The sequence below is a fragment of the Triturus cristatus genome, chromosome 6 (genome assembly GCF_964204655.1).
Source record: "Triturus cristatus chromosome 6, aTriCri1.1, whole genome shotgun sequence".
NCBI lineage: Eukaryota > Metazoa > Chordata > Amphibia > Caudata > Salamandridae > Triturus > Triturus cristatus.
This window is the reverse complement of record NC_140589.1, coordinates 260497416-260521979: the sequence shown is the minus strand read 5'-3', so window position 1 is coordinate 260521979 and position 24564 is coordinate 260497416. Positions and strand designations below refer to the sequence as shown.

General features: G+C 45.5%; 1 protein-coding gene across 1 annotated transcript in view; it reads right to left on the bottom strand.

Annotated features, from left to right (window-relative positions):
• The window catches only part of HS1BP3 (HCLS1 binding protein 3), a 375233-nt gene that overhangs the window by 177186 nt on the left and 173483 nt on the right, over positions 1-24564 (bottom strand). The window contains exon 4 of the mRNA XM_085610620.1: positions 23508-23730. Within this exon, the coding sequence (XP_085466746.1) occupies positions 23508-23730 (223 nt within the window). The remainder of the gene's footprint in view (positions 1-23507; positions 23731-24564) is intronic.

Sequence of the window (24564 nt, the reverse complement as noted above, 5' to 3'; positions counted from 1 at the left end):
TATTGCTCTTTTTCATTTAATTTAGTCAAAAACAAAACAGCTTCTCGCTTGGAGCAAGTCTAAGTAAGGTAAAATCAGGCCTGACTGTATCACAAAGGTTTTTCCGCACAGCTTTTGTTCTTGTGCCAAACATTGTTCAGAGGCGTGCATTCCACACTGGAACAGAAGGCCACAGTTCCCTCGAGTAGGCAAAAATATCAGCACTAAGATAATTGACATCTGGTCCGGCACAGTTAGGTCACGATCCTTTGTTTAACATAGTAGGACCCAGATGCACAATACTTTTGAAAGCTAAGTGTAACCCGCTTAGCTGTAGGTACCATTTTCCCAAGTTCACACATTATGCATCACTGAATGGCTAATGCATTGTAAACCGCTGCTGCCAATTATATTAGGTGTAAAAGGGAGTTATAGATTAGTGCTGCGGGCAGGAAACTGTAGTGAGGAAGAGGGCATTTAATGACAGGTATTTCCCGAGGTAGAGGGGCTATAATGTTTTTTGAAAATGTCATCCACTGGGGGAAGAATCTTCTAAATTAAACAGAAAGGCAAACACTGGAATGCTGGCACAGAAGGCCTATACCAGTCATTAATGACCCTGTCAAGTGCTATACCGGTCAATAAAGGTAGTATATCTGAGTTATAGACCTGTGCCACACAATGGCATAGCCAGAGGCAGAAGGGCTATAATAGTATTATACATTTCACCCAATAAAAATAGAAAGTTCTAAATTAATTAAAAAATATATGTGCATTATAATTCTGGAGCAATAGTCTATACCAGCCAATAATGGCCCTTACTTGTTTACATACCAATGTTCTAATATAGTTTAGCAAATGGTTATTAATCAGATCAGTGGCTATGTCAAATGTGAAAGACCCTATACCCGAGTTACAGGCCAAAAGCCACAATCAAGGACCCGCAACAACGGAGATGGTCTTCATAAATGGTAGAACGTTCCAGTTAGAATGACATATAAAATGACAAGAAAGAAAAGGACTAATGCAGGAATGATAGAAAAGAAGTTAAATGCCAAACATTATTGGCCCGCTGGCACTCCACTGTCTTCAATGTTGATCCCGATATTCGAACTGATTTTAACAAATAGTTGCCGGTTACCTCTATTCAACTTTTTAATACATTTAAAATTAAGTCAAACTTTATTATTATTTAAAAGGCTTTAAAATGGTGGGTGAATCCATGCACGTTAGTGATCGGACTTCCTTGCAGTTGAATGAGGTGCTCTGTGCCTTCTGGAAGGGTAGTCATATTTTTTGCTGGTTGCAATATTTGGAATATCCTTACAATCGATGGGTGGCAATTTCCAAGACAAAATATTGTCTTATACATTCTGTGAAATTTCACGTTCAAAATACAATTTCAAATTGAATGGAAAAGGGTGTGAAAAATGTCCTTCAGTTATATAATAAGGTACTGCGGACCCCGTTGTGAGGTGGCCTGTGTACAATTTTATTTTTGATAGTTATTGACTCTGGGTGCCAGAAATCAATAAATCCTTAACAAACTGCTCTAACAATGTCAATGGTAAGCAGTGAAAGAGACAATAGAGACCGAAATTCATGAACAAAACATCTTTGCACAGAGAGAGCAAACTATCTCCATTCAGGGTGCAGGACAATGGCATACTCCACCAAATGGGTTTGTGTAAAATGCACCACCCCTCCATAACCCACACATTTGAATTGACATTTGGATTATACAAAATAAACCGATAACAAAATAGATTTTTGCTAGTCTAGGTAGCACCAGGTAGAAATCCTAGAAATACTGCATGCTTGGGGATTATGTGGCATGACTGAAAATCTATTCCAAACTGCATTCTGGAATAGTTTAGAATCCAAAACAACTCACTCACATGAACCAGTCAAGGTGACCAACAAGAAACTACAAGATTTCATCTCTGAGCCAGGTCGGAGGACTACAATGGGTGTGAGTGGTATTTCCCATCAGGGTACCACCCCAGCCTTTCGTTCAGGCTGTTGGGCTTAAAATATTGTGTGTTGCGAGGGGTGCGCAACCACACTGACACAGAATGCCTCCCAGCTACTGGGCCAAGCATGGGCAAGTCTTACACCACTGGAGGCGCCCTGTCCTGCAAAGTCGGTGGGATGGCTTGCGCAACATCTATTCTAAAAGAACCCTCCTAAGAAGACATTTTGTGATCAGGAAGGGTGGGATGGATGTTATTGCCAACAGGGACTATGGACCCAGGCGGTCTGGTGTGTGCCCTCATGATTTTGAGCCCCCACAACCTTTTAACTTTCTTTTTTTCACTGTGAGTTAGCTGATTCATAAGAGATTGCACATTTACCCTACCCAGTGTTACAAGTGTAGATTGAAATGTGGATTTGACTTCATTTTAAATGAGTTTTTTTTAAGTAAGCTCTGTTTGTCTCACACTCAATACAATATTCGTGTATTTTTCGAATTGGTGTATTTTTCTTGCATACTTTCCATCCCTATTCCGATCTATTTACAGACCACTGCATAGTGAACAGACTAATACAAGGCTGAATGGGAAGTGACCAGGGTTGGTGAAAGGACATGGCTGTCTCAATTTGGAGACAGGAAGATCCAGAATCACACTGGCTTGAAGTTCCACCCTGATGAGGTGCCGCTTGGGCAGCAGGATTTGAGCTAAACTCCGAAGCAGATAAAAAGCTCCTTGATGAGTTAAAACCGCGCGCACCGTATTCCATGGTGCACATAGCAAGGGAACCGGACTGTCGCATGAATTAGAAAATGGGGCTAAAACATTTTTTTGACATGTGCAATGAAATCTGAAAGCACATTTTTTTGTATTTACAATAATGCCTTTTTTGACATAGAAGAATCTGTTTGCAGATTTCAGATACTCATGAACAGGCCCTGTAGTACACTGAGCCCCTTTCTAATTGGTTTTTCAAAGAAGGTTTTATTTTATTTCAATTGAGGCGATAAATCAATTTTTGGATTATACTCTTTGGTGCAAACACATATTTGCCACTTTAATAATGTGAAATAGTGCTATAGGTGTACTATGTCACATACTCATAAATGCCTTTGTGAATTTGTTTTGATATGTTCAACTTCTGCCTAGTAAAAGTGCAAAGAGGTCGCAGGGCTTTGTATTTGTACTTACCATAGATTAATATTGCTTGAATTCCTATTCTTATGGTCTGGCTTGACAGTGCAGCTGTCGCCAGAAAATTATTTGAGCATCTCTAGAGAGGGTCTTTGGCTCCGCCCACATGTTGGGATACAGGAGTATATGTTTTGACTGGGAAGAAGGTGTGTGCGACCACAAAAAAGTGCCTGCCCTCCACACAAATGGGATTATTTTGTTCTTTTATCCAGGTGCCTGAGATTGAACTTTCAGGGTCACACACATAACATTGTAATGATCTAAAGGTTAGGTTCGGGATTCTCCCGGTGAACGACTTCACCTTGGGGTGGAAAAAACAGGGGGGCTCATCGAATTCTTGCCCAGGTTGCGCAGCCCCTACTGAGTCCGTGGCGCACTTCTTTTTTGCCTGCCCAGCATATAGGGTAGCTAGGAGGATATGGTTAAAGCCACTATGCATGGGGTTGGGCCTTAGATGTCACAAAATGGCCCTGCGGATTCTCTGCACCGACACGACCTCCATTGCTACGGTATGTGGAGTTGCCAAATATTTGGGCAGTGCATGGACGTCACGCATGAGACGTATCAAGGCCCCCCCCCACCTCACCTAATTGCTGGAAGGCCCCTGGCCAGATGCCCCTACGATACCTGACATTGTCCCCTTTGTACTTCTTATCAAATTAGTAAATTAGAGATAGGAGTTACTGTTTGTATTTTTAGGTCTGGTGGGTCCGTGTTTTTAAATTATTGTTGTATTGTAAACTGTTTGCTTTTATGATGAATTTTTTATCGAATAAAGAAATACAAAGATATTAAAGTGTCTCAGATTAGACAATGTATGGGGTTTTTTCTGGCAGCATCACAAATGGGAGGAACGCAGTCATTAACCTACATGGATGTTTAGGTCTGGCTTTGCCATGCAACTGTCACCTGGCCTTTTAACCTGCACCAATATCATCTTACCATTATTCGCTTCCATACATATACATATCATTCCCATGCTATTCCGTAGTAATGCTTCAAATTACCATGCATTCTTGTAAAGCCTGACCTATTGGCATTGCCAATGCTAGTTAGGTGTTTTTGGGCCAAGTCACAAAGGCATTATAAATTGATTTATAAATCAAATGACACTTTGGTTCACATGAATCATATATGGAGTTGTTTTGTAGGATCATGATGACTTTGTTTATATACTGCACATTTGCTTCTACTGGGTTTACACTTATTTTCTATAATTTGTTTACATTCATTACTTTGTTCTCTTATAATATTTTTTTATATCGTCATATAGAATAATTGTCTATGTATGGAACTGAGGTACTTGTACTTTTTCTTTTTTTCTTTCTCCTTTTTTCATATCTCATAATTTACCCTTGGTATTGTTTGTTTATATGACGATATTTGATTGTTGATCATTGTTTCTATCATTTTTTAAAAAATTAATAAAGAATTGAGATACAAATAAGAGTGTGTGAACTAGTGCTACTTTAATCCTCACAAATGCCTTAGTGAACTGGTTCATCCTGTCTCCCCCTCCTCAATTCCTCCTCCGACAATGGAGTGGCCGGACCTTCACCCTGGCGCTCAGAAATGTGCAGCACAGCCAGACAAAGAATGTGGAGCACATTATACAAAACAGGAAAGCAAAGCTTGTCTTGGCGTCCGACATTCTTTCCTACTTATATTTTAAATAAATTAAGGAAACCCAAAGCAGCAATACACCTGGCAGCGCTAAGTTTTTCCTCTCCAAAAAAAGGGTTGGCTATTAATCACACCAAGGTCATTGTGATGAAAGAAAGCGCGTGTCCAACTTCAGCAAAATAAATGGAGAATGTCTCTTAAATTATGAGGGCAATCAATTGCAGAAAAACAAAGAAACAGTCGTTACAGAAACGGCTTATTCCTGCATTCAATATAAAATTGCTCCATATTTAGAAACAAAATGATAGCTTATTGGCTTTGATATAGAGAGCATTTAAGCAACCTGGGGGTAATTAAAAACCCTTGCCAAGTTCCAAATTTGTTTTTGTGAAAACATCTGGGAATGCACATCTCTGCTACTCTTACACAAGGTTTCATCATACATTATTTAATGGATGAATTTAATTGACTTCTACGGGGCTATTTTACACTCTTCTCGAAAAGTTGTTTCTGGCTCTTAATAACTTAATTTGCTTCATTCTTTGACGCCAACCTCCCTAGTCACCCCTCCCTCCTAAAAAATAAAAATAAGGTAGCCAAGTCATTGCAACAGCTAAAATGTAGTGCTTAAAAAAATAAAAAAAGCATTTTTAAAACTTTTTGCATTGAAGAACTTTTTTTAAGTATAGAAGGGTTTCGAGCGGGGCGTGGCTTAGGAGCCTTCGGTGATGGCCGCCGTTCCCGGGAGCTCCGCAGTGGCGTGAGGCGGCAGGAACTCTCCAGGTTTTTTCTGCATTTTCGGAACGTGAAGATTAAATATATTATCGGCGGAAATACTGCTCCAGTCACCGCGCTATGAATACAGACGTCCGGTGAGCTTAAATATGCTTTTCTGCCTTCTTTTCATTTACCGCAGTTGCAATTTGATTGCGGCCGCCATTTTGTTTTTTATTTCCAACGCGCTCCTCACATTTGTCGCATATGTGCTCATGTGGACGTTTTACTTCGCTAAAATGGCTGCCTGATTCGAAAATACCGCCATTCTTTTAGTCTGCTTTTTTCTTTTTCACTTTGGACTGCATTATTTGAAGTGCCTCAACTGCTGCCATTTCGTTCTTTGACACTCCTCATGCTTGCTGCGTCTACACTGGGACAATGTCTGTCTTCTCCTCAGTGACTATTTGTTATGGAATTAATATTATCCTTTTGGTCTCTGCTATTTTCACTTCATGTTAAGCAACATTACTTGGATCTTCTGTACCAGGTGTCACCTTGTTTTCTGACGCTCCTCACGGTTGCCACCTCTAGGCTTGAGTCATTTTTTCTCCTCAATGGCACTGAATTGATATTTTCCTTTGCTTCTCTGCTGTTCTCATTTCATTTTCACTTTGTGTAACAATTTTTTTGAGGTTTTGGGAGCTGCTACCAGTGTTTCTTCTCCTCACATGAACTTCTTACAGTGACGTTTGTGCATTACTCTGCTTTTGGAAGGCTCACACTGCTATAATTTCCTCTCCAGGATTAGTTTCAAGACCGCCTTTCCTCAGTATCCACCATGGCAACATCTCGTGCCAGTCGTAAAGAGGCTTTGCAGTCCAATGGTGCATCTTTAGAAGATTTCAATCACTTTAACATCCTACAAGAGAACACAGATGATACTCCCAATGATCCTGTTGCTTCAAAAAGCTCATCTTCTACTACATCTCGGCTAGGCTCCAAACAGGGGTCCAAGATACCGTCAACATCATCTTCCATGCCTAGAAAGCGAGGGAAAACGAATCCACCGTCTCTTACTAACTCTTCCTCGCCTCTTTCGTTGGAACTTCTCCTTGAAGAGATTCACGCTCTCAAACCATAAATGGAAGAAACCAACACTCGTTTGCAGAGCTTAGAAGATAATTGGTCTCATACTGAACAAAGAGTTGATGTTCTGGAGAGACGAGTAGACTCTGTTCAAGAATTCACTGGTCAAGTTCCTCTTATTCACAAGGAAATAGAACAACAGTTTGAAAATTTTGAAAATCACAATAGACGTAACAACCTACGCCTTTACGGTCTGGCTGAAGGCCTTGAAGGTTCTAACCCAATCTCCTATTTTCAATCCTTTCTTCCAACTCTTCTTGGTCTTCCAGAAGCTCCGCCATTGAATATCCAACGTGCACATCGCTTAGGTCAAAACCCTCGTTCTTCATCTTCCTCAACGAAGCCTAGAGGAGTCATTTTGTACTTCCTAGAGTACACTGAATTACTTAAGGTTTTACATGCTGCCAAACAACGAGGAAAAATCTCTTGAAATGGATCAAATCTCTTTTTTGCTCAAGACCATGCCAAAATAACTGCTGATCGTCGGAAAAAGTTCTTAGATATGAGACCAGCACTTCGCAGCATCAATGCTCGCTATGGCTTATTTCATCCCTGCCTCGTCAAGGTGACCTACAATAACAGAACAACCAACTATGAAGATCCTGCAATGCTTCAACAATTTTTGAACTCTTGTAGAAGAGACTCTTTTTGAACTCTTGTAGAAGAGACTCTATGGATACTTCTAAGCCATAATATGACATGATTATCTAAATATTACCTGTTTGTTGTTTGTTTTGTTCTTAATTGTAAATTTCTCTTATCTCGGATATATTTGTAATTTTTTGGTATTATTATAATATTCCGTATTCATTATTATTTTTTACTTTTTCTCTTTTCCCAGGATGTGGTTTTTGTGCTCCCTTGTTCTTTGTTTCCTTCATTCTTCCTGGATGATGTTCTCCGTTTACTTCTCGTCCTGCGATTTCTCGTCCGGAGTCCGGCCTTCCCCATGTGGCTCCACCTACTCCATCATTAGTGTCCTTTTGTGGTATGTTTCCCTATTACCGTATTGTCTTATCAAATGTTAATTTTGTTTTGTCTTTTTGTTTTTTGTTATACTCACACCTTTCCCCTTTTTCTCCCTATTCACTTGTTTCATCTTAATCTCTGGTCTTTCTTTTATTCATATCATCCTTTTTCTCATCCTCATTTCCTTTTCTATTTTATATTCTTGTATATCTCTCACTATTATTTCTCTGCGATAATTCTTTTTACTCATACTTTATCAAATGTTGTACTATATTTTCACTTTCACATATGACAGTTTTTCTCAAGAAATGTTTGAATATAATTGTATAAGTTTTAGTTGTCGTTAAATATTGTATCTTGGAATGTTAAAGGTTTGGGTTCTCTTATTAAGCGTCAGCGAGTTTTATCACATATTGCAAATTTAAAAGGAGATATTGCTTTACTGCACGAAATTCATGTACCAGATACTGAGATAACTAAACTATGACGTCATTGGGTAGGCCATGTGTTCGCATCACCAGGTTCAGGAAAACGCAATGGCGCTGCCATTCTCTGCCATAAACGCTTGGATGTTCAGCTCCTAAGACAAGATAATGACTCTGAAGGTAGATGGGTTGCAGTTTCCTTATTGATTAATAAGATCCTTCTCACTATTTTTAATATGTATGCTCCCACTAGCCAAGGTAAATTATTCTGGCCCCAAATCCTTTCCTCTTTAATGCAATATACTGACGAATATTAGATTTTTGGCAGGGACTGTAATATGATTGTGAACCCCTTTATTGATAGAAGCTCTAAAGCCAGATTCTCTCCTTCTCTCATGCATTCTCAATTCACTTCCACTATTTCTCAAAGGTCTCTTGTGGACTCCTGGAGACTCTGTCATCCCACACTACACTACAAGAATACACCTATTAGGGGGCGTGGCCAGCAGTATGGCCGAGTGAGACGCTTTTTCGCCGAGCTCCGGCGGAAAGCTAGATCCGACGTCGATTCCGGTGACCCGCGCACCCGGAGACCTTTACACATACATCCAGCTGAGCCTTGGCGGTTTCCCGAAGTGGGAGGCTGTGAAATAAACCTCCAAGGGACACGGCAGCGGCTACTTTCACGACCTGACCAGCTGCCGAAAGTGGGATTCAAGATGGCACCGCGGAGGAGTTGAAGCGGCGAAGAGCGGACCCGGGAGCTGGAGACGGCGTCAACGGAGTGGCAGGGGACGGGGACCGACGAGGTGAGCTGCCCTCCTGGTCCCTCGCCCGAGCCTGCTTGAGGGGTGTAGAGTCCCGTGGGGGTGCCGCCTGTGACTGCGGGGTGCCGCTGATGGAGGGAAGGGAGCTGTGGCAGAGATCCGGTGGCCCGGGAGTGAGCCCGCGGGCCTGGAAGTGAGCCCGGATCGGCGGAGCGGATGTATGATGATCCGCCTTTAAGGGGCACTGCTCTCCAACGGTGTGGCCGGAACCACAGAGCAACAGAACTGTGTGCGGCGGTGAGCCTGTGGAGCCGGGAGAGTGGACCTGCGGGACCAGCCGATGGAGCATTAACCGGCTGGAGGCCCCTGCCTAATGGAAGGACCTCCGTGTCCCCGTACAGGTGGGGGAGCGCCAAGGCGGACCTGCAGGAGGCAGCGAGGGACCGCGGCCGGGAGCCTGAATGCCGGGATACGAATGAAACTGCCCCCTAGAGGTAAAAGCGATGAAGGAATGTGTGGCGGAGGACGGCCAGGCGGCGACGGGGGGCAGCGCCTTCCCAGGGAGTGCTTGATCGGCAGAGGTGCAGCCTGGCGGTGAAAGGTCGCACTGGATGGGCCCTCCCCACTCCGATCATACCTCGGGCCTGGCACAGGGGCCTCCAGATGGTGCAGCACAGGATCTGAGGGGCAGAGAGGAGGACGTAGGAGCCGGGGCTGGACTGGAGGTGACAGAATTGTGGAGGAAACAGCAGACAGGGTGAGCCGATTCCTCCTCCCCTGAGCAGCATACGTTATGGCCAGTGGGTGCAGCAGTAACTGAGGGGGCGGCCGAGTTGGTTGTGGAGGGTCGGGGCCTGGGCCTCTACCCCTTGTGTCTCCCTCCCCCCCATTTCGGGGACGCCGACACTGCTTCAGTGACAGAGACATCGGAACAGGTCTGGTGGTAGCGGTGGGGCTGGGGCCTCCGGAGAGCAAAACAATCTACGTGTGGCTAAGCGTCTGAACGGCTGCGGTGGGGTCAGGCGGGGGCTGGCTTGCGTGGATCTGACTGCCCCCCTACGGCGCGCCATCTTTGGGAGGAGCACGGGTTTGTGCGGCGGATTCATAAGCACCGCACACAGAGGGTGCCCTCGCCCGCAAGCCGCGGGGCAGCCGCGGAAGACCTAGGCCCGGGCGCTTTTAACATGGGGAAGGACAGGGAACTGTAACCGCCTCGCCAGGGCAAAATGGACCAATACGCGAAGGTCATGGCCCCCCCCCCCAGGAGGAACATCCAGGCTCCCGGTCAGATACGGATACCCTCCTGAAGACGATCCAGGATTCCAGGACTGCGCTGGAGGGTCAGATTGGTGCAGTGGGGACGGAGGTGTCGCTCCTCCGCCAGGACCTCAGAAACCTGGCTGAGAGGGTCACTGAAACGGAGAACCGACTAGGCGAGACGGAAGACTCAGTAAACGACCTTCGCAAAGATATGAAGGAACTCCAATCTGCTCATGAAGACCTACTGTGGCGGGTGGATGATGCGGAAAACAGAGCAAGACGCAATAATCTCAGTTTTGTGGGTTTTAGAGAGGGAATCCAAGGGACGAATATGCCGGAATTTCTACACACTTGGCTACGAAGCACCTTCCAGACAGGCAAGTTCTCCTCTTGTTTCGTCATAGAAAGAGCGCACCGGGCGTTGATGGCCCGACCGCCTCCAGGGGCACAGCCCAGGCCCGTGATTGCACGTTTTCTGAACTTCCTGGATAAGGACATGATACTAAGGGAGGCACGGAAATTAGGGGAACTCCACCATGAAAACACCCACATAATGATCTTCCCAGACTATAGTAGAGAAGTACAAAAGCAGCGACATACGTTTGACTTCGTAAAAGCCAAATTGGGAGAACGTCAGATACAATATATGTTACTTTTCCCCGCCAAACTGAAGGTCCTGTTTTTGGGCAGATCGCACTTTTTTCAGATGCCAGAGGAGGACTGGCGGTGGCTAGAGGAGCACCCCCCCCCCCCCGAAGCGCCCAGAGACACAGACACGCGGCGCAGCCTCTTTGGATGAGGCTGGCAACAGGCCCTTGGACTCGCAACGCCCGCCTAGACCTCGGCAGTTGCAAGGGGGTCGCGCCATAGAGACCAACCCGTACGCCCCAAGAGGCACAGGACGACGTAGACGGCGTACTGGCAGCTCACTTGACTCGCGGGTCCCGGCGGGCGCCCAGGAGCGCAGTCCCCTCCGACGGCCTCGGATGGATAAGGTCATTGGAACTGCAGCTGAAACTGACAGCAGACACCCTTCTTCTGGGGAGAAGGAGGTAATAGGCACCTCGCTGCACCCCTTGGCGGCCGAAATAATGGCGTTGGAACAAACAACGTTAGCAGAGGACGGGACATCCCAGAATCAACCCCTGGACTCTAACTCCTGAACAGGGGTCTGCAGGATTGACCGTGGTATGGACTACTGCGCCGGAGCAGGCAAGCTGGACACACACTCCCATTTTTTTTTTGTCCTTTATTGCTCATCTTGACTCTCTCCCTATTTTCCTCTCTTTCTCTTCTTTCCACATTGACATTGGCGGAGACCCGGAGATAACCGAGTGGCTGTGTTCATTGTGGTCTCCCTGGTTTCTGCTCTCCATTCTTAATTTCACATTTTCTTGATTAAGTCTTGATGGTTTTGGGACAGCTACAGGAGTTTGAACTTGTGGCATAAGTTGGGACCGAGGAGGGCGACAGGCCTCTGCCTGCCCTAAGGTCCATTCTCCGGCACCTTGCTGGGGATGAGTCATGGGGGAGGGGGAGGTGGGGTGGGAAGGGAGGTGGAAGGGCTGTACTTGTGTTAGGGATGGGAAGGTTTTGTTTCAAGGTTTTGGTTTTCAAGTTTGTTTAGCACATGGTTCGCAGGACCGCACTGGCAGGTGCGCATTTCACCGGCCCCCCACTAGAGATAAACTTGACGTACACCACTCCATGGCCTCCCTGACTGATTGTGGGACTTCCGGGGGTGGACGGAAGACTGGCCCCTATAGGGTGCTCACGTGGAATGTGAATGGCCTAGGGGAGAAAATTAAAAGAGGACTTGTAACGGCATATATTAAAAGACTACAGCCGGATATAGTCCTCCTTCAGGAGACCCACCTGAAAGGCACCAAGTGTGGGTTCCTTGCCAGAGGGGCCTATAAAGTATTGGCGCATGCGGGCTACACGACGGGCTCCCGAGGGGTAGCTATTTTGATAAGGAAGTCTCCATCCTTTACGGTGACTCAGACATGGACGGACTCCGAGGGGACCTATGTGGGGGTATCAGGAACATGGGGGCGACGGAGGGTTACATTGGCCTCGATTTACGCACCCCTGAAACTCCAGGCGCGGACCCTTTCTGGTCTGGCCGATATCCTACTTGACACACCAGACACGCTCCACATCATAGGTGGTGACTTTAATGACATCATGTCCACCCCCATGGACCGATCAGGAACCCGCGCCGACAATTCCACAACTACCCCTTTGGCTAGGGTAATGACTACACTGGGCCTGACAGACGTGTGGCGGCGGCTGCACCCAGATAGCAGAAGCTACTCCTATTACTCCGGGGCCCATATGGTACACTCCAGACTGGACTATATCTTCCTCCCCCGACACGCACTAGGGGCTGAGGATGAAGCAGAGTATTTAGCAAGGGGAATCTCGGACCATTCCCCCTTCTGGTTCGACTAGGTGGGAAGTTCCGTGCCAGTAACAGGGGTTGGCGACTGACGGCATGGGACTTGCAGAATAATGAGATACCGCAGGGCCTTAGAGCCGACACGAAAGTATATTTTGCAGAAAATGTAGGCTCTGTACAATCGGGTGTTATCGTGTGGGAGGCCTACAAAACAGTGCTCCGTGACCGGGCCCAAAATCGGATATCCTGGGAGAAGCGGAGGACGCAACAGGATCTACATGCCTTGGAAATTCAAATATTAGACTTAGAACAGCGGTATCTGTCCGGAAGGGACCCACAGGTGCTCCGGCGCCTCACTGATACTCAGCAGCAATATAAAGCCCTGGCAACAGACGAGGCGAAAGCACAGGCACTGGCTACCCTATATAGGCTCTATGATGTGGGGGACAAGTCCGGGAAGCTGCTGACATGGTTAAGCCGTAAGGAACAGGATGCCAGGTGGATGGCCGGTGTGGTTGACAGACACGGACAGCTACGGAGGGGGGACGCCCAGATCGTCCAGACGTTCGCTTCCTACTTTCGGGAATTTTATAAAACCAGGGACTTAGGCGAATTAGAAGAGATCAGAGCTTACTTACTTACTATTCAAACCCCGATCTTAGCGGACGAAGACAGGGAGGCCCTCGAAGTTGACATATCAGCCACTGAAATTAGAGGCAATAAACAGACTACGAACAGGGAAATCCCCGGGGCCTAATGGACTCCCAGCTGAATTCTTCAAAAGGGGGGTTGATTTGTTGACGCCCCATCTCTTAGCACTCTTTAGGGACGCGACCCAGGAAGGTACCCTCCCCCTTGACCTGCGGCTGGCCAAGATAGTACCTATATATAAACAAGGCAGGCCCCCCGAGGACTGCGCGTCATATAGACCAATCTCCCTCCTGAATGTGGAGGCTAAACTGCTAGCGACGATCTTGGCCCTTCGCCTGCGTCAAGTGATTTCAAGCCTGGTACACCAGGACCAGACGGGATTCCTCCCAGACAGGGCGACGAGGCAAAACTTGCGGCGGACTCATAACTGGCTTATGGAGGCGAAGGGGCGGGAAGACCCGCATATGTTCCTCTCCCTTGATGCTGAAAAAGCGTTTGATGCGGTGCATTGGCCCTTTCTGGAGGCGGCTTTGACTAAATTCGGTATTGGCCCTAACTTCAGGAAATGGGTGGGACTTTTATATGCAGACCCCAGAGCCCGGGTTAAGGTAAACGGGACCCTATGGGAAGACTTTCCTATTAGCAGGGGAACCCGGCAGGGATGCCCCCTGTCTCCCCTGCTATTTGCCCTCTCTATTGAAATAGTGGCCTGTGAGGTCCGGGAGGCAGAGGAGATGCGAGGCTTTCAGATATCGCAGACTGACGTGCAAGAAGAAAAGATATTGTTATATGCGGATGATATTCTGCTGTATGTAGCGCAACCGGCCATCACAGTCCCTGCATTGTTCAAGCTCCTGGGTCGGTATGGCTCCTTTTCGGGGTACACGATAAATTGGCATAAATCAATCTTATATAGCCCGCAACGGGAGGAGGAGTGGCCCCCCCGCCTGGCGCCCTCCAGGTCACCCAGACGGGGATCACGTACCTGGGGATATACCTGACTACAGACAGACACCTGTCCTATCAAAAAAACATCCAACGAGTGATTAGGAATTTTGCGGACGATGCCCTTAGATGGAAGACCTTTCCCCTCACGATATTAGGCCGAGCCGCAATGTTTAAGATGATAACATTGCCCCGCTTTCTATATGCCCTACAGAATGAATATTTCCCCCTTCCCAGACGGACGTTTAAAGTGATCAATGCGGAAGTGCGCTCTCTGCTGTGGGTGGGAAAACAGCCGAGAATCGCCCTGGACAAGCTCCAGAGAAATCAGTATAATGGCGGGATTTCCTTGTCAGATGTGGAGGCATATAATTGGGCTGAACATCTGGTGCCGATAAATGAGTGGCTCCATGCGCCAGCAGATCACCCGACATATAGACTGGAAAGGGACACTATGGCGTGCCGCTCCAGCCTACATTATTTGTATGGGGGCCCTGGAAAACGGAGGCTACTCTCGGCCATGCAGATCACTATAGAGGTTTGGGAAAAGGCAACGAGGAAGATGGGGTGGACACATAAACCGACAAAGCAGACGCCGATATGGAACTTCCCATGGCTGCAGGAGCTCCACAAACTCAGGGGTTTTGAAGGCTGGGATAACATCGGAATCTCCACGTTAGGGGATCTGGTGGCGAAAGGGAAGCTTAAACCCTATGGGACCTTGGCGGCAGAGTATGGACTACGCCCCACTCAGTTCTTAAAATATGCGCAGCTGCGCCATGCCTGGAGGGCGGAGGCGACACTCTCCTCGCCCTTGCCAGAGTTGCAAGAACAGGTACCCAATAAGCTAGTATCCCTGACATACAAAACCCTGATTAACAACACTCCGGATGGACTAGGGAAACTGAGAGCAGCCTGGGAGCAGGACTTGGGCAAGATGGACACACTAGATTGGGAAGCAGCCCTGATGCATCACAGAAAAGTCGCGATTAAATCCCGCCTACGACTCATTCAGTATAAGATATTGCACAGGGTATACTATGACAGGGTTAGGCTACACCATATGGATAGAGCCAGTGACTCCTGTTGTCTTCGGTGTGGACACCCGCAGGGGACCTTCTATCATATTATTTGGGACTGCCCCACTATCCATACGTACTGGACACAAATACTGGGAGAATTAAGTGAGGTGCTTGAGGCAGAGCTTGTGGTAGAACCAAAATTCGTCTTATTGGGGATAACAACTGATGTGGATCTGAGCCGCCCTCACCTGATCTTTGTGATGCTAGCCCTGGTGGTGGCGAAGAGAGACGTGGCACGGGGGTGGGGAGCATCACTGCCTCCCCAATTGGGGGATTGGAGGAGGGGGATGGATATGTATATGGCGGCGGAGAGGGTCACCTATAAAGCAAGAGGCTGTCCCCGGAAATTTCGTAGAGTGTGGGGAAAGTGGAGAAGGTATTATGGCCTAGATGGAGGTCTGGGACCGGATTGATGCACTGCGAGTCTGTCGACCCAAGGCTATGTTCCAAGTTACTGGTGGGTGGCCCAGAGGCCCTAGATCTATGGGGAGCTGTTGGGGACTAAAAGAGCATAGTGGACTTATGTGTGGTGGGAGGAGACTGGATTTGGATGAGCAGAGGCTCACAGTGCTGTCACTGTGGATGATGGATGGAGGGGTGGGGGGACGCCCGGGAATGCGGATAATCACCTGTGACTTGTTAGTGGTGTCAATGTTGGTTAAAATGCAAATAAAAAGATTTATATAAAAAAAAAGAATACACCTATTAATCACCTGCTCACTCTTCACAATCCCGAATAGACTACATTTTTATTTGCAAAGCCCCAACTCAACACATTTTTCACTCAGATGTAGGTTCTATTCTAATTTCCGACCATGCCCCAGTTTCATTAAGCTTGGACCTACTCCCTCCCATTAAAGGTACTCGATGCTGGAGATTTAACAATTCTCTTTCACTAGATCCTAAATTCACAACAGCTTTTCTTGATTTCGCAACCTTATTTTTCAAAGAAAACGAATCCCCTAAGTTATCCCCTCAACTTATTTGGGACTCCTTTAAAGCTGCCTCTAGAGATTTTATTATTTCTTTTGTTGCTCAAAAACGACGTGCAGCTTCTCATTCAATACAGCTGCTTAATACACAGATTAAAAAATTGGAACACCTTTATTACTTAACTAAGAGTCAATCTGACTTAAAGTAACTTATTAATGCTAAACTTCTTTTAATAAACTTTCTACTGAGTATGCAAATCTGTATTTACTTAAATCCAGCGCTAAATTCTATAGTGCACAAAATAAGTCTGGCAATCTTCTTGCTAATTATCTCAAAATCAAAAAGGAACGTCCTAAAATTGAGTCTATTGTATCTTCATCTAATACTATAATCCATAAAGATGAAGAAATTCTCTTAGAATTCTCCAACTTCTATCGATCATTATATACTCCTGAATCTTCACCTCATCCAACTGCCATTGCTCAATATTTATCCTCTATTTCTCCTCCTTCCTCTTTATTTATTTATTTATTTATTTATTTATTTTTTTTAAAAACCTTTATTCGTGCATCTTAATAGAACAAATACGGGCCTACAACCGTCAGGCCGGCCACGATACGGTTAAGCACTGATACCAACATTACATCCCCTGTGCTTCAACGGTCAAGATTAACAACGAGTTATGAGTTATATACTGGAGAGATCCTTGACACCAGGGGAAGGAGAAGTGAAGGTTAATTTTAAGTTTTTAAGGTAATTTTATCAGGGAAAAAAGTCAGTGAAGGATAAGAACAAAAGAGATTCGAGTCCGCCAGATAGCTTCACCACACGGGAGAGCAGCAGCATCATTAAAACAACAATGGAAGCAAAATCTCAAGCCGTGAGGCGGTGCAGTGATATAACAGGATAGTCACATGAGCAATTACGCACCCCTCCAGAGCCGCCCCCACTCAATCCACCCCACACCCGGGCCCCGAATCGAAGCAAGTATAGCGCAGAGACATAAAAGAAAAAGGCCCATAGAACTAATTAAGAACAGAGTATTACCCCCCCACCCTACACCAATGCGGAGGCTACGGCCTGCCCCCCCCCCAGCATAGTGCCTGTCGCCCAATGAACCCGAAATATAGACAAGAGAGAAAGTAGGAATAGAGTAAGGAAAATAAGAAAACAGAAAAGAAGGTGGGGAGGAGCCCACGGAACACCAGAGCGCCCCAAACCATCAGCCAGCTATGGCCTCCACACACTGAGAACCCACTACGCCAAAAAACTGCGTGCGAAAATAACGTGTCACAACAATTTAAGCGAAGGAAGACAAATCGCGACGAGTGCACACAACACATACATACAGTTCCAGTCCCAGTCCAGCCCGTCCATGAACCATGGCGATATAAGTCATTCTAGCCCTGGCCCGATCGCGGGCTTGGGATTAAGCCAGCCCCTACATGAAGGCCCCGCATCCCGAGCAGACAAAGACAAGATGGCCGCTTGTGAGAAGATGGTGAAGTAGGATCACGAAATGGCCGCCGACCATCTATTGAGGTCCCTCTTTGCACCACATAAAATCCAGACCTGGCAAGTAGAGTACAGGAGTTCCACAGAAAAGAAGCAGTAGGCCACCGCGGACGATTCCTCGAGGCTGTCAGGTATCGCTCAGCAGGATACTCTTGCGGACGCGGTGAGGCAGGCAACAATGAAGCAGGCAGCCATGACGAGGGGAACAAAGTATCCGCAGTTGAGCTGGAGAGCGGTTGATCCTGGGTGCCGGGGACGCCGGATGCAGGCACCAGTGTAGCACAATCATACACCGCCGTTGCTTCCCCGCAAGAGGACAAAAGCACTGGTAGACCCACGCCTTGTTGATGACAAACAGAGCGCTCACGACCCGCAGCCGACAGTATGGAGTCAAACCGCTCACTCAGCGCCTGCAGGCCAGCACACATTTGTAGTCGAAAGTCCCGCAGGACAGCCAGAACGGAGCCACATGTCAGCGGAAGCTGGGCCCCCACATCGGCAGCAATCCGGGACGGCACTGTGGAGCTGGTGTCCGGAAGAGGGAGGGCGAAATGGGCAGCGGGCGAGACCGGAGCATCACCCCCCAGCCGCGAGCAGGCAATCAACGCCATGTTTTACCGCTGTACGGTGTAATGGCCAGGGGGGGGGGGTCGTGGCAAGGAGTCAATTCCCCTCAGGTCTGCGCCGCAACAGGGAAGGCCGACAGTCGCTTCTCTTCCCGCGGGTTCTCTTTGCCGCCGGCTAGGCAATAGAAGAAGGGGGTCAGCAGCCTCCCACAGCGCGGTCCTCAGAGCGGGGCAGGAGACCCGCCGCACCGGGGCCCACCCCACAGCTCCAGCCCGTCAGGCGCAGGGTGCAGAAGGTGTCCGGCCGTCCCTCCCCGGGCTCATCCGGCGACGATCCGTGGTGCGAGGTGAGATCGGGACCGCGGGGCTCAGGTTTGCGCTAGCGGGTACGGTAACTGCGGAGCTTCCAGGGGGCCGGCAAAGGCCACAATGGCACAGGGGTCCAGTGCAGAGAACAAAAGCACCCAGAACTCCGGCATCCGGGCGGGCTGAGACTCCGGGAAAGCGGCGGCGCGGTCAGCGCGTCTTCGCACACGTTGCACCTCGAAAATCGGCGAGGATGGGCATCAGGATAATAGTCCGAGGCCAAGGGCCGACGGAGCCGGGCGCTCAAGCGTCTGCTCCGGTCGCCATCTTGGCTCCTCCTCCCTCCTTCCTCTTTAGATGTAGATTTCGCTTCCTTGGAAGCTGATATACAAACTAAAGACATTCTCACAGCCATTCAAACGCTTAAAAAAGGAAAAGCTCCCGGACCTGATGGTTTTACTATAGAATTTTACACTCATTTTTCCAAGCTACTCATCCCCAAACTACATAACTTATTCCTATTTTTTATAACTTCCCAGAAGTCTGAAGGTTCATTTCAGGAAGCTTTGATTTGTCTTCTTCTTAAAGAAAATAAGGATCATACATTGTGCAAGAATTACAGGCCTATTTCTTTAATTAATTTGGATTATAAAATATTTGCGAAGAATCTTGCGCTTCGTTTGGACATTATTCTACCACAATTAATTGTTAAAGAACAATGTGGATTCATTAAGGGCCACCATCTCTCTGATAATACTTGTCTCTTTTTCAATATACTTAGTAAATCCCAATCCTATAATCACTCATTACCTGCTGTTGCATTGGATGCTGAAAAGGCATTTGACAGGGTTAATTGGCAGTTTATCTTTTCCACACTTATTTGGTTTGGGTCCTAAATTTCTTTCTTATATTTCACTTCTCTATTCCTTTCCCAGATCGTTTATTCTAGCCAATGGCCTTGTTTCCTCTTCATTTCCGCTTTTTAGAGGTGTCAGACAGGGTTGTCCTCTTTCCCCTCTCTTATTTATTTTGGCTTTAGAACCTTTCTTATCCAAAATTCGGATGAACGAAAATATTACAGGTTTTCCATATGGTGATAAACATCTAAAACTCTCAGCATATGCAGATGATATCCTTTTATTTATATTTAATCCTCAGACTTCTTTATCAGCTTTTCTTTCAGAGGTTTCAACTTTTTCTTCAGTTTCAGGGTATAAACTCAATGTTGATAAATGTGAAATCCTACCATTAAACATTGTTTCCATGCTGATTTTTTAAGTTCTTCTTTTCACTGGAGCCCTACTAAGATCAAATACTTAGGCTTGTGGTTTACTCCCTCTGTTAAAGATACTGTATCACTCAATCTAAAAAACCTCCAATCAACTCTAACTAATTCCACTTCACGATGGCATCCCTTATTTTTATTATGGTGGGGTAGACTGGATTCCGTGAAAATGATGCTGGTTCCTATAATCTTATTTTTCTTATCTAACCTTCCACTCAATATTCGGAAATCTTGTTACAAAAATATTTACACTATTTTGTCAAACTTTTTGTGGCAAAACAAAAAAGCCAGGATGTCTTTTTCCAAACTCAAACAGCCTAAACATTTGGGTGGAGTCAATTTTCCTGATTTTTCTTCATATCACATTTCCTTCTTTCTTAAATATTCCTCTTCATTGCGATCACAGAATACAACTGACTCGATATCTTTACCTTTATGGGTAGAAATTGAATCTTTTTTCATTCATCCTCTCTCATTTGAAGAATTTATATCCATATCTAATACCCCCCAAAAATTCTCTCCCCATTCTTAAAAATATTCGTAACATTTTTCATCCACTCTTGCTAGATGGTCTAGATGATCGTTTTCTGCAATCCCCGATCTGGTATAATAATCGCATCAAAATTAACAATAGAACTCTTTTTTGGAATTCTTGGTCTTAAATGGACTCATCAACTCTTTCAAGGCGATACCTGTATACCCTTCTCTTTAATGCAAACACGTAATTCTCTCCCTTCTTCTTATCATTCTAAATATTTATCATTGACTCTGGCTGCTCAACGTTCTTATGATATTCTCATGGCCTCCTCCACTCATTAAATCTTCTCCTGTTACACTTTGGTTCTTAAAATCTTCCCCTTCAGCTTCTCAAATTTATAATAAATTAAGGGAAACTGGTCATACTTGTGATAAATCTACAGTAGAATGTAGCTGGGAATCTGACTTGGACACTTCCCTCTCTATTTCAACGTGGGACAAAATCTGGACCGAAATAAGGAGATCCTCTAGGGCAGCAAATACTACACAAACGTTATTTTTCATATACAATAGACTTTTAATCACTCCGGCCAAATTACATCATATTGACCCTCTCATTTCCTCTACCTGTTGGTTTTGCCCAGCTTCTGTAGCAGACCTTAAACATATGTTATTCACGTGTCCAGTTATTCATCAATTTTGGATCACAGTGTGGCAACAAATTAACAAAATTGTTCATACTCCTATCCCTTTTTCTTTCTCCCATATTTTTCTGGGTAGTCTTGCAGAAGTTTGGTCCTCTTCCACCACTCTTAACATCTACATTATTGACTTACTTATAGCTGTTGCATTTCAACAAATCACTAGATCATGGAAAAATGCTTCAAGTGTTTCGTTTCAAGCCAGGTGGTATGTAATTTGTTATAATCACAGATTGGATAGGGCTTATGTTCACCCAATTGCAATTAAACGTGATTTATTATGGTTACCCATTACCACTTTTCTGAATACATCTGCTCAGTCGTTACCTCTGCATATACCAGCCACTGAGGAGGTCTCCAAACCCCCTTAAGCTACAGTTACTCAGTTGTTATTCTATTCTATTTCTATCCTCAATATACTATTAAGTTTAGAATAGAGAGATAGTTATACTTTAAATGCTATATTTTCAAATAATATTTTAGTAGTACCAGTATTGGATATATTTTTCCCCCCTTCCCCTTTTTCACCCGGACCTACCCTCCTTTTCTTTGCTGTATAGACTATATTTATATTATATTGTCTTTATATACTGTATTGTATTTCTGTTGTATCTTATACTTATACCTACTTTCTTTAAACTAAGTATAGAAGGGTTTCGAAAAGCTAGCAGACAGCATTGTCCTATAGGGCCCAGGGACTCTACGTTGAGCACTTGGGTGTCACGTCGCACTTGATGCATTTCATTGCACATCATCTGCCAGGCAAGGTGAATAAATGTAATTGAAGATGTTATTTTCATTGAGTGGGGTACGAACAGTGTTGTGGGCTCTACTGGAAGCAAAGAAAACCGGTTCCCCTTCCCCCGATTGGATGGTAGAGGCAATCCTACTTAGGGTGCTGTGAGGACTTCGCCTCTCTGGGTGCCCTTTTCGCCGTACTCACTATACTCATGATAACTATGCTCCTTTAACAGTGGTTTGGAAGCCAAAGGCTATAGATTGGATCATAGTGAGATGTATTTTCACTACTTCTTAACAGGCTGTTGAGTATGAAACGGACTTAAGCGGCTCAATATTTTGACTTGTAGGAATGATTGCAAGTCACTTGTAGAGCTGTGCGATTTATATTTTTCATTCTGAGGTATGCAGAAGTGAACTATCGGGCATATCCACAATATCTGACCAATTCACTTCCAACTACATCGGAAGTTCCAAGCATTGGTAAAGCCATAAGGCCATATCCGTGACACCTACCGGCTATGCTGATGGCTGCCATGCGCACACTATTGTGTGCATGTATGCACAGAGGCCCAGTAGCATAACAAAACTTGAAGTGGCCTCCCTGACGCACATACATGCACTGGTGCACTCGCCATCTTGTAATGGATTTTCTTCAAGTAAAAAAAAAAAAGCAGCCCCTAAGCAAACACAGAGGCCATCTTGTAATAAGTTGCGTATGGTTCTCCCTGATAAAATAAAGGCCAGGGAGAAACACATAAACTGGTTCTCCGTGGTCCTAGTTTTGCCAAGGAGATCCACAATAAACTGCATCAACCATGTGAAATTGTATTGTATTGTATTTATAGAGCGCAACACACATCCCAAGGAATAGCACGGCACTAGGAGAGCTAAGAACTTGTAATGAAGATGATTAGATGCCAGAGACATCAGCAGGTGGAACCGGACCGATAAACTGCGAGGCGTCAGCAATTACATCCTAGGGAATAGCTGTGTTTTCAGCTTCTTCCTAAATACCATATAGTTGTCAGTGAGGCGAAGGTCTAAAGGAAGTCCATTCCAATGAGCAGCCGAAAGATAAAATACGGAGCAACCCCCCGCTCTGACTTTCTTTATGCGTCTGGTTTTAGCCAGAGCATGATAGCGAACAAGTAATGGCTATCCTTATGCTCTCCACGCTGCGGCCACGTTCTTAAAGTCGCCTGTGCTTGGCATCTAGACCGCATCTAGACCGCTGACCCTCCCTCAGCGCTACTTCCGGTGACTTCCGGTTTCGCTGCTCTCCAGTCACTGTCTCGCGCCCTCCACCCCTCCGCTTCAAGATCAATGCAGGTAGGCAAATTCAAATACAAGTTGCACGTTTTAAAAAGCAGACACGAGAGTCAGGATCAAATTCAATTAGGCTTAAAAACAAGTTAAAAATACAGTGCTGTGTGTCTCACTCAGTTAGGAACAAGTTATGGCTATCCTGAAATGCCCGAAATCTCCCAGTTTCTCAGTTTTGCATATGCAGGAAGTTTGTGCACTGTTTACAGTCGAATAGCACTAGATTGGATGAACCAGATGTATTTCACCCATTTTATAATTTTATGAAATTATTTCACACACCCCCCCACCCCCGACCCCATCACTGCTTATTTTATTTGTATGCTATAGGTGAGAAGAGGTTTGCCTGACACTTGTTTCACAATAGTTCTTAGGAGTGCAGCGTGTAAAGATTGTCATCTGAAATGAAAAATAAAGGTGGTTTGTGGCCCAAGAGGCACGACAGTTAAGTAATGTATACATCTATACTCGCATAGCAATCATGAAGGTCAAATTCTCAACATCGTTAGAATGAGAACTGTAGCTTACTTCAGGATCCCAAGAGGATCTAATATTTCTTCTTCCTCCTCCTCCTCCTCTTCTTCTTCCAGTTTCTCCTTTGCGGTTTCCTTTAGTCTTGTAATTGGCCCAGGGATTGGATCTGAAGGTCTTTCCTCGCTGAAAAAATCCAAAGAATCACTTTCAGGGATTTCCTGCTGTCTTTCACTTGTGCTCTGAGTTCTGGGATCAACAGCACTGGTAGGATGGGTTCCTGAAACACATGCATACACTTTAGAGCATCTAAAAGCAACAATTTATAGTTCATTGTGTCTTTAACCTAAAAGTTGGGATAGAATCCCGTGAGCGAGCATACTTGATGTAACACTGAATATTACATACAGATTGTCAATTTTCAAACCAATTGTCACTATTTCTCTTTTTGCAAGGAGATTATTTCCATATAAAGTGTATTGTGGGTTTCTAACTTTAATGGTTCTCTCTATCTGTGGCACAGTTAAAAGCATATTCTTACATTCTTAAAGCTATGGCTTTCATAATTAAAGCACCATATTAATACATTGGCTTACACCAGTCTTTGAAGTGTTTTTCCATATAGAGTTACCTAGATAAAGCTCTAAGTATTGTGAATGTCCAGGATGCTATCTGTTGACTGGTGTTGCAGTCACAATTGTTTGCTGTAAGGCGTGTGCTTTGTTGCCTGTTATTTGCTACTTTACCATAACACTGGGCGTAGTAGGGCTACCCGGAGGTCCACGGAGTTGCGGACAAACTCTGTGGAACTCCGCTCCGCCACCCGCATCCACCCCCCCCCCCCCGCACCCCATTAACAATTTAATTCTACATGCGTAGTTTTCTCAAGGATTACCTAGAGGGTGAGGAAGAGGAGGAGGAGGAGGGGACGCCGCAGTACAGGTAAGTGGATGGAGGATGGAGACGTTTTCAAAAATACATTAAAGGATTTAGATAACTGCTATCAACCATGCCGCTATAGAAAGATGTAATATTTTTCAAAGGAAGCAAGGTAAAAGTGAACCGAATGATGACTAAGTGTCAGCACTCAAAAAATTGGCTGTGTCATGTAGAT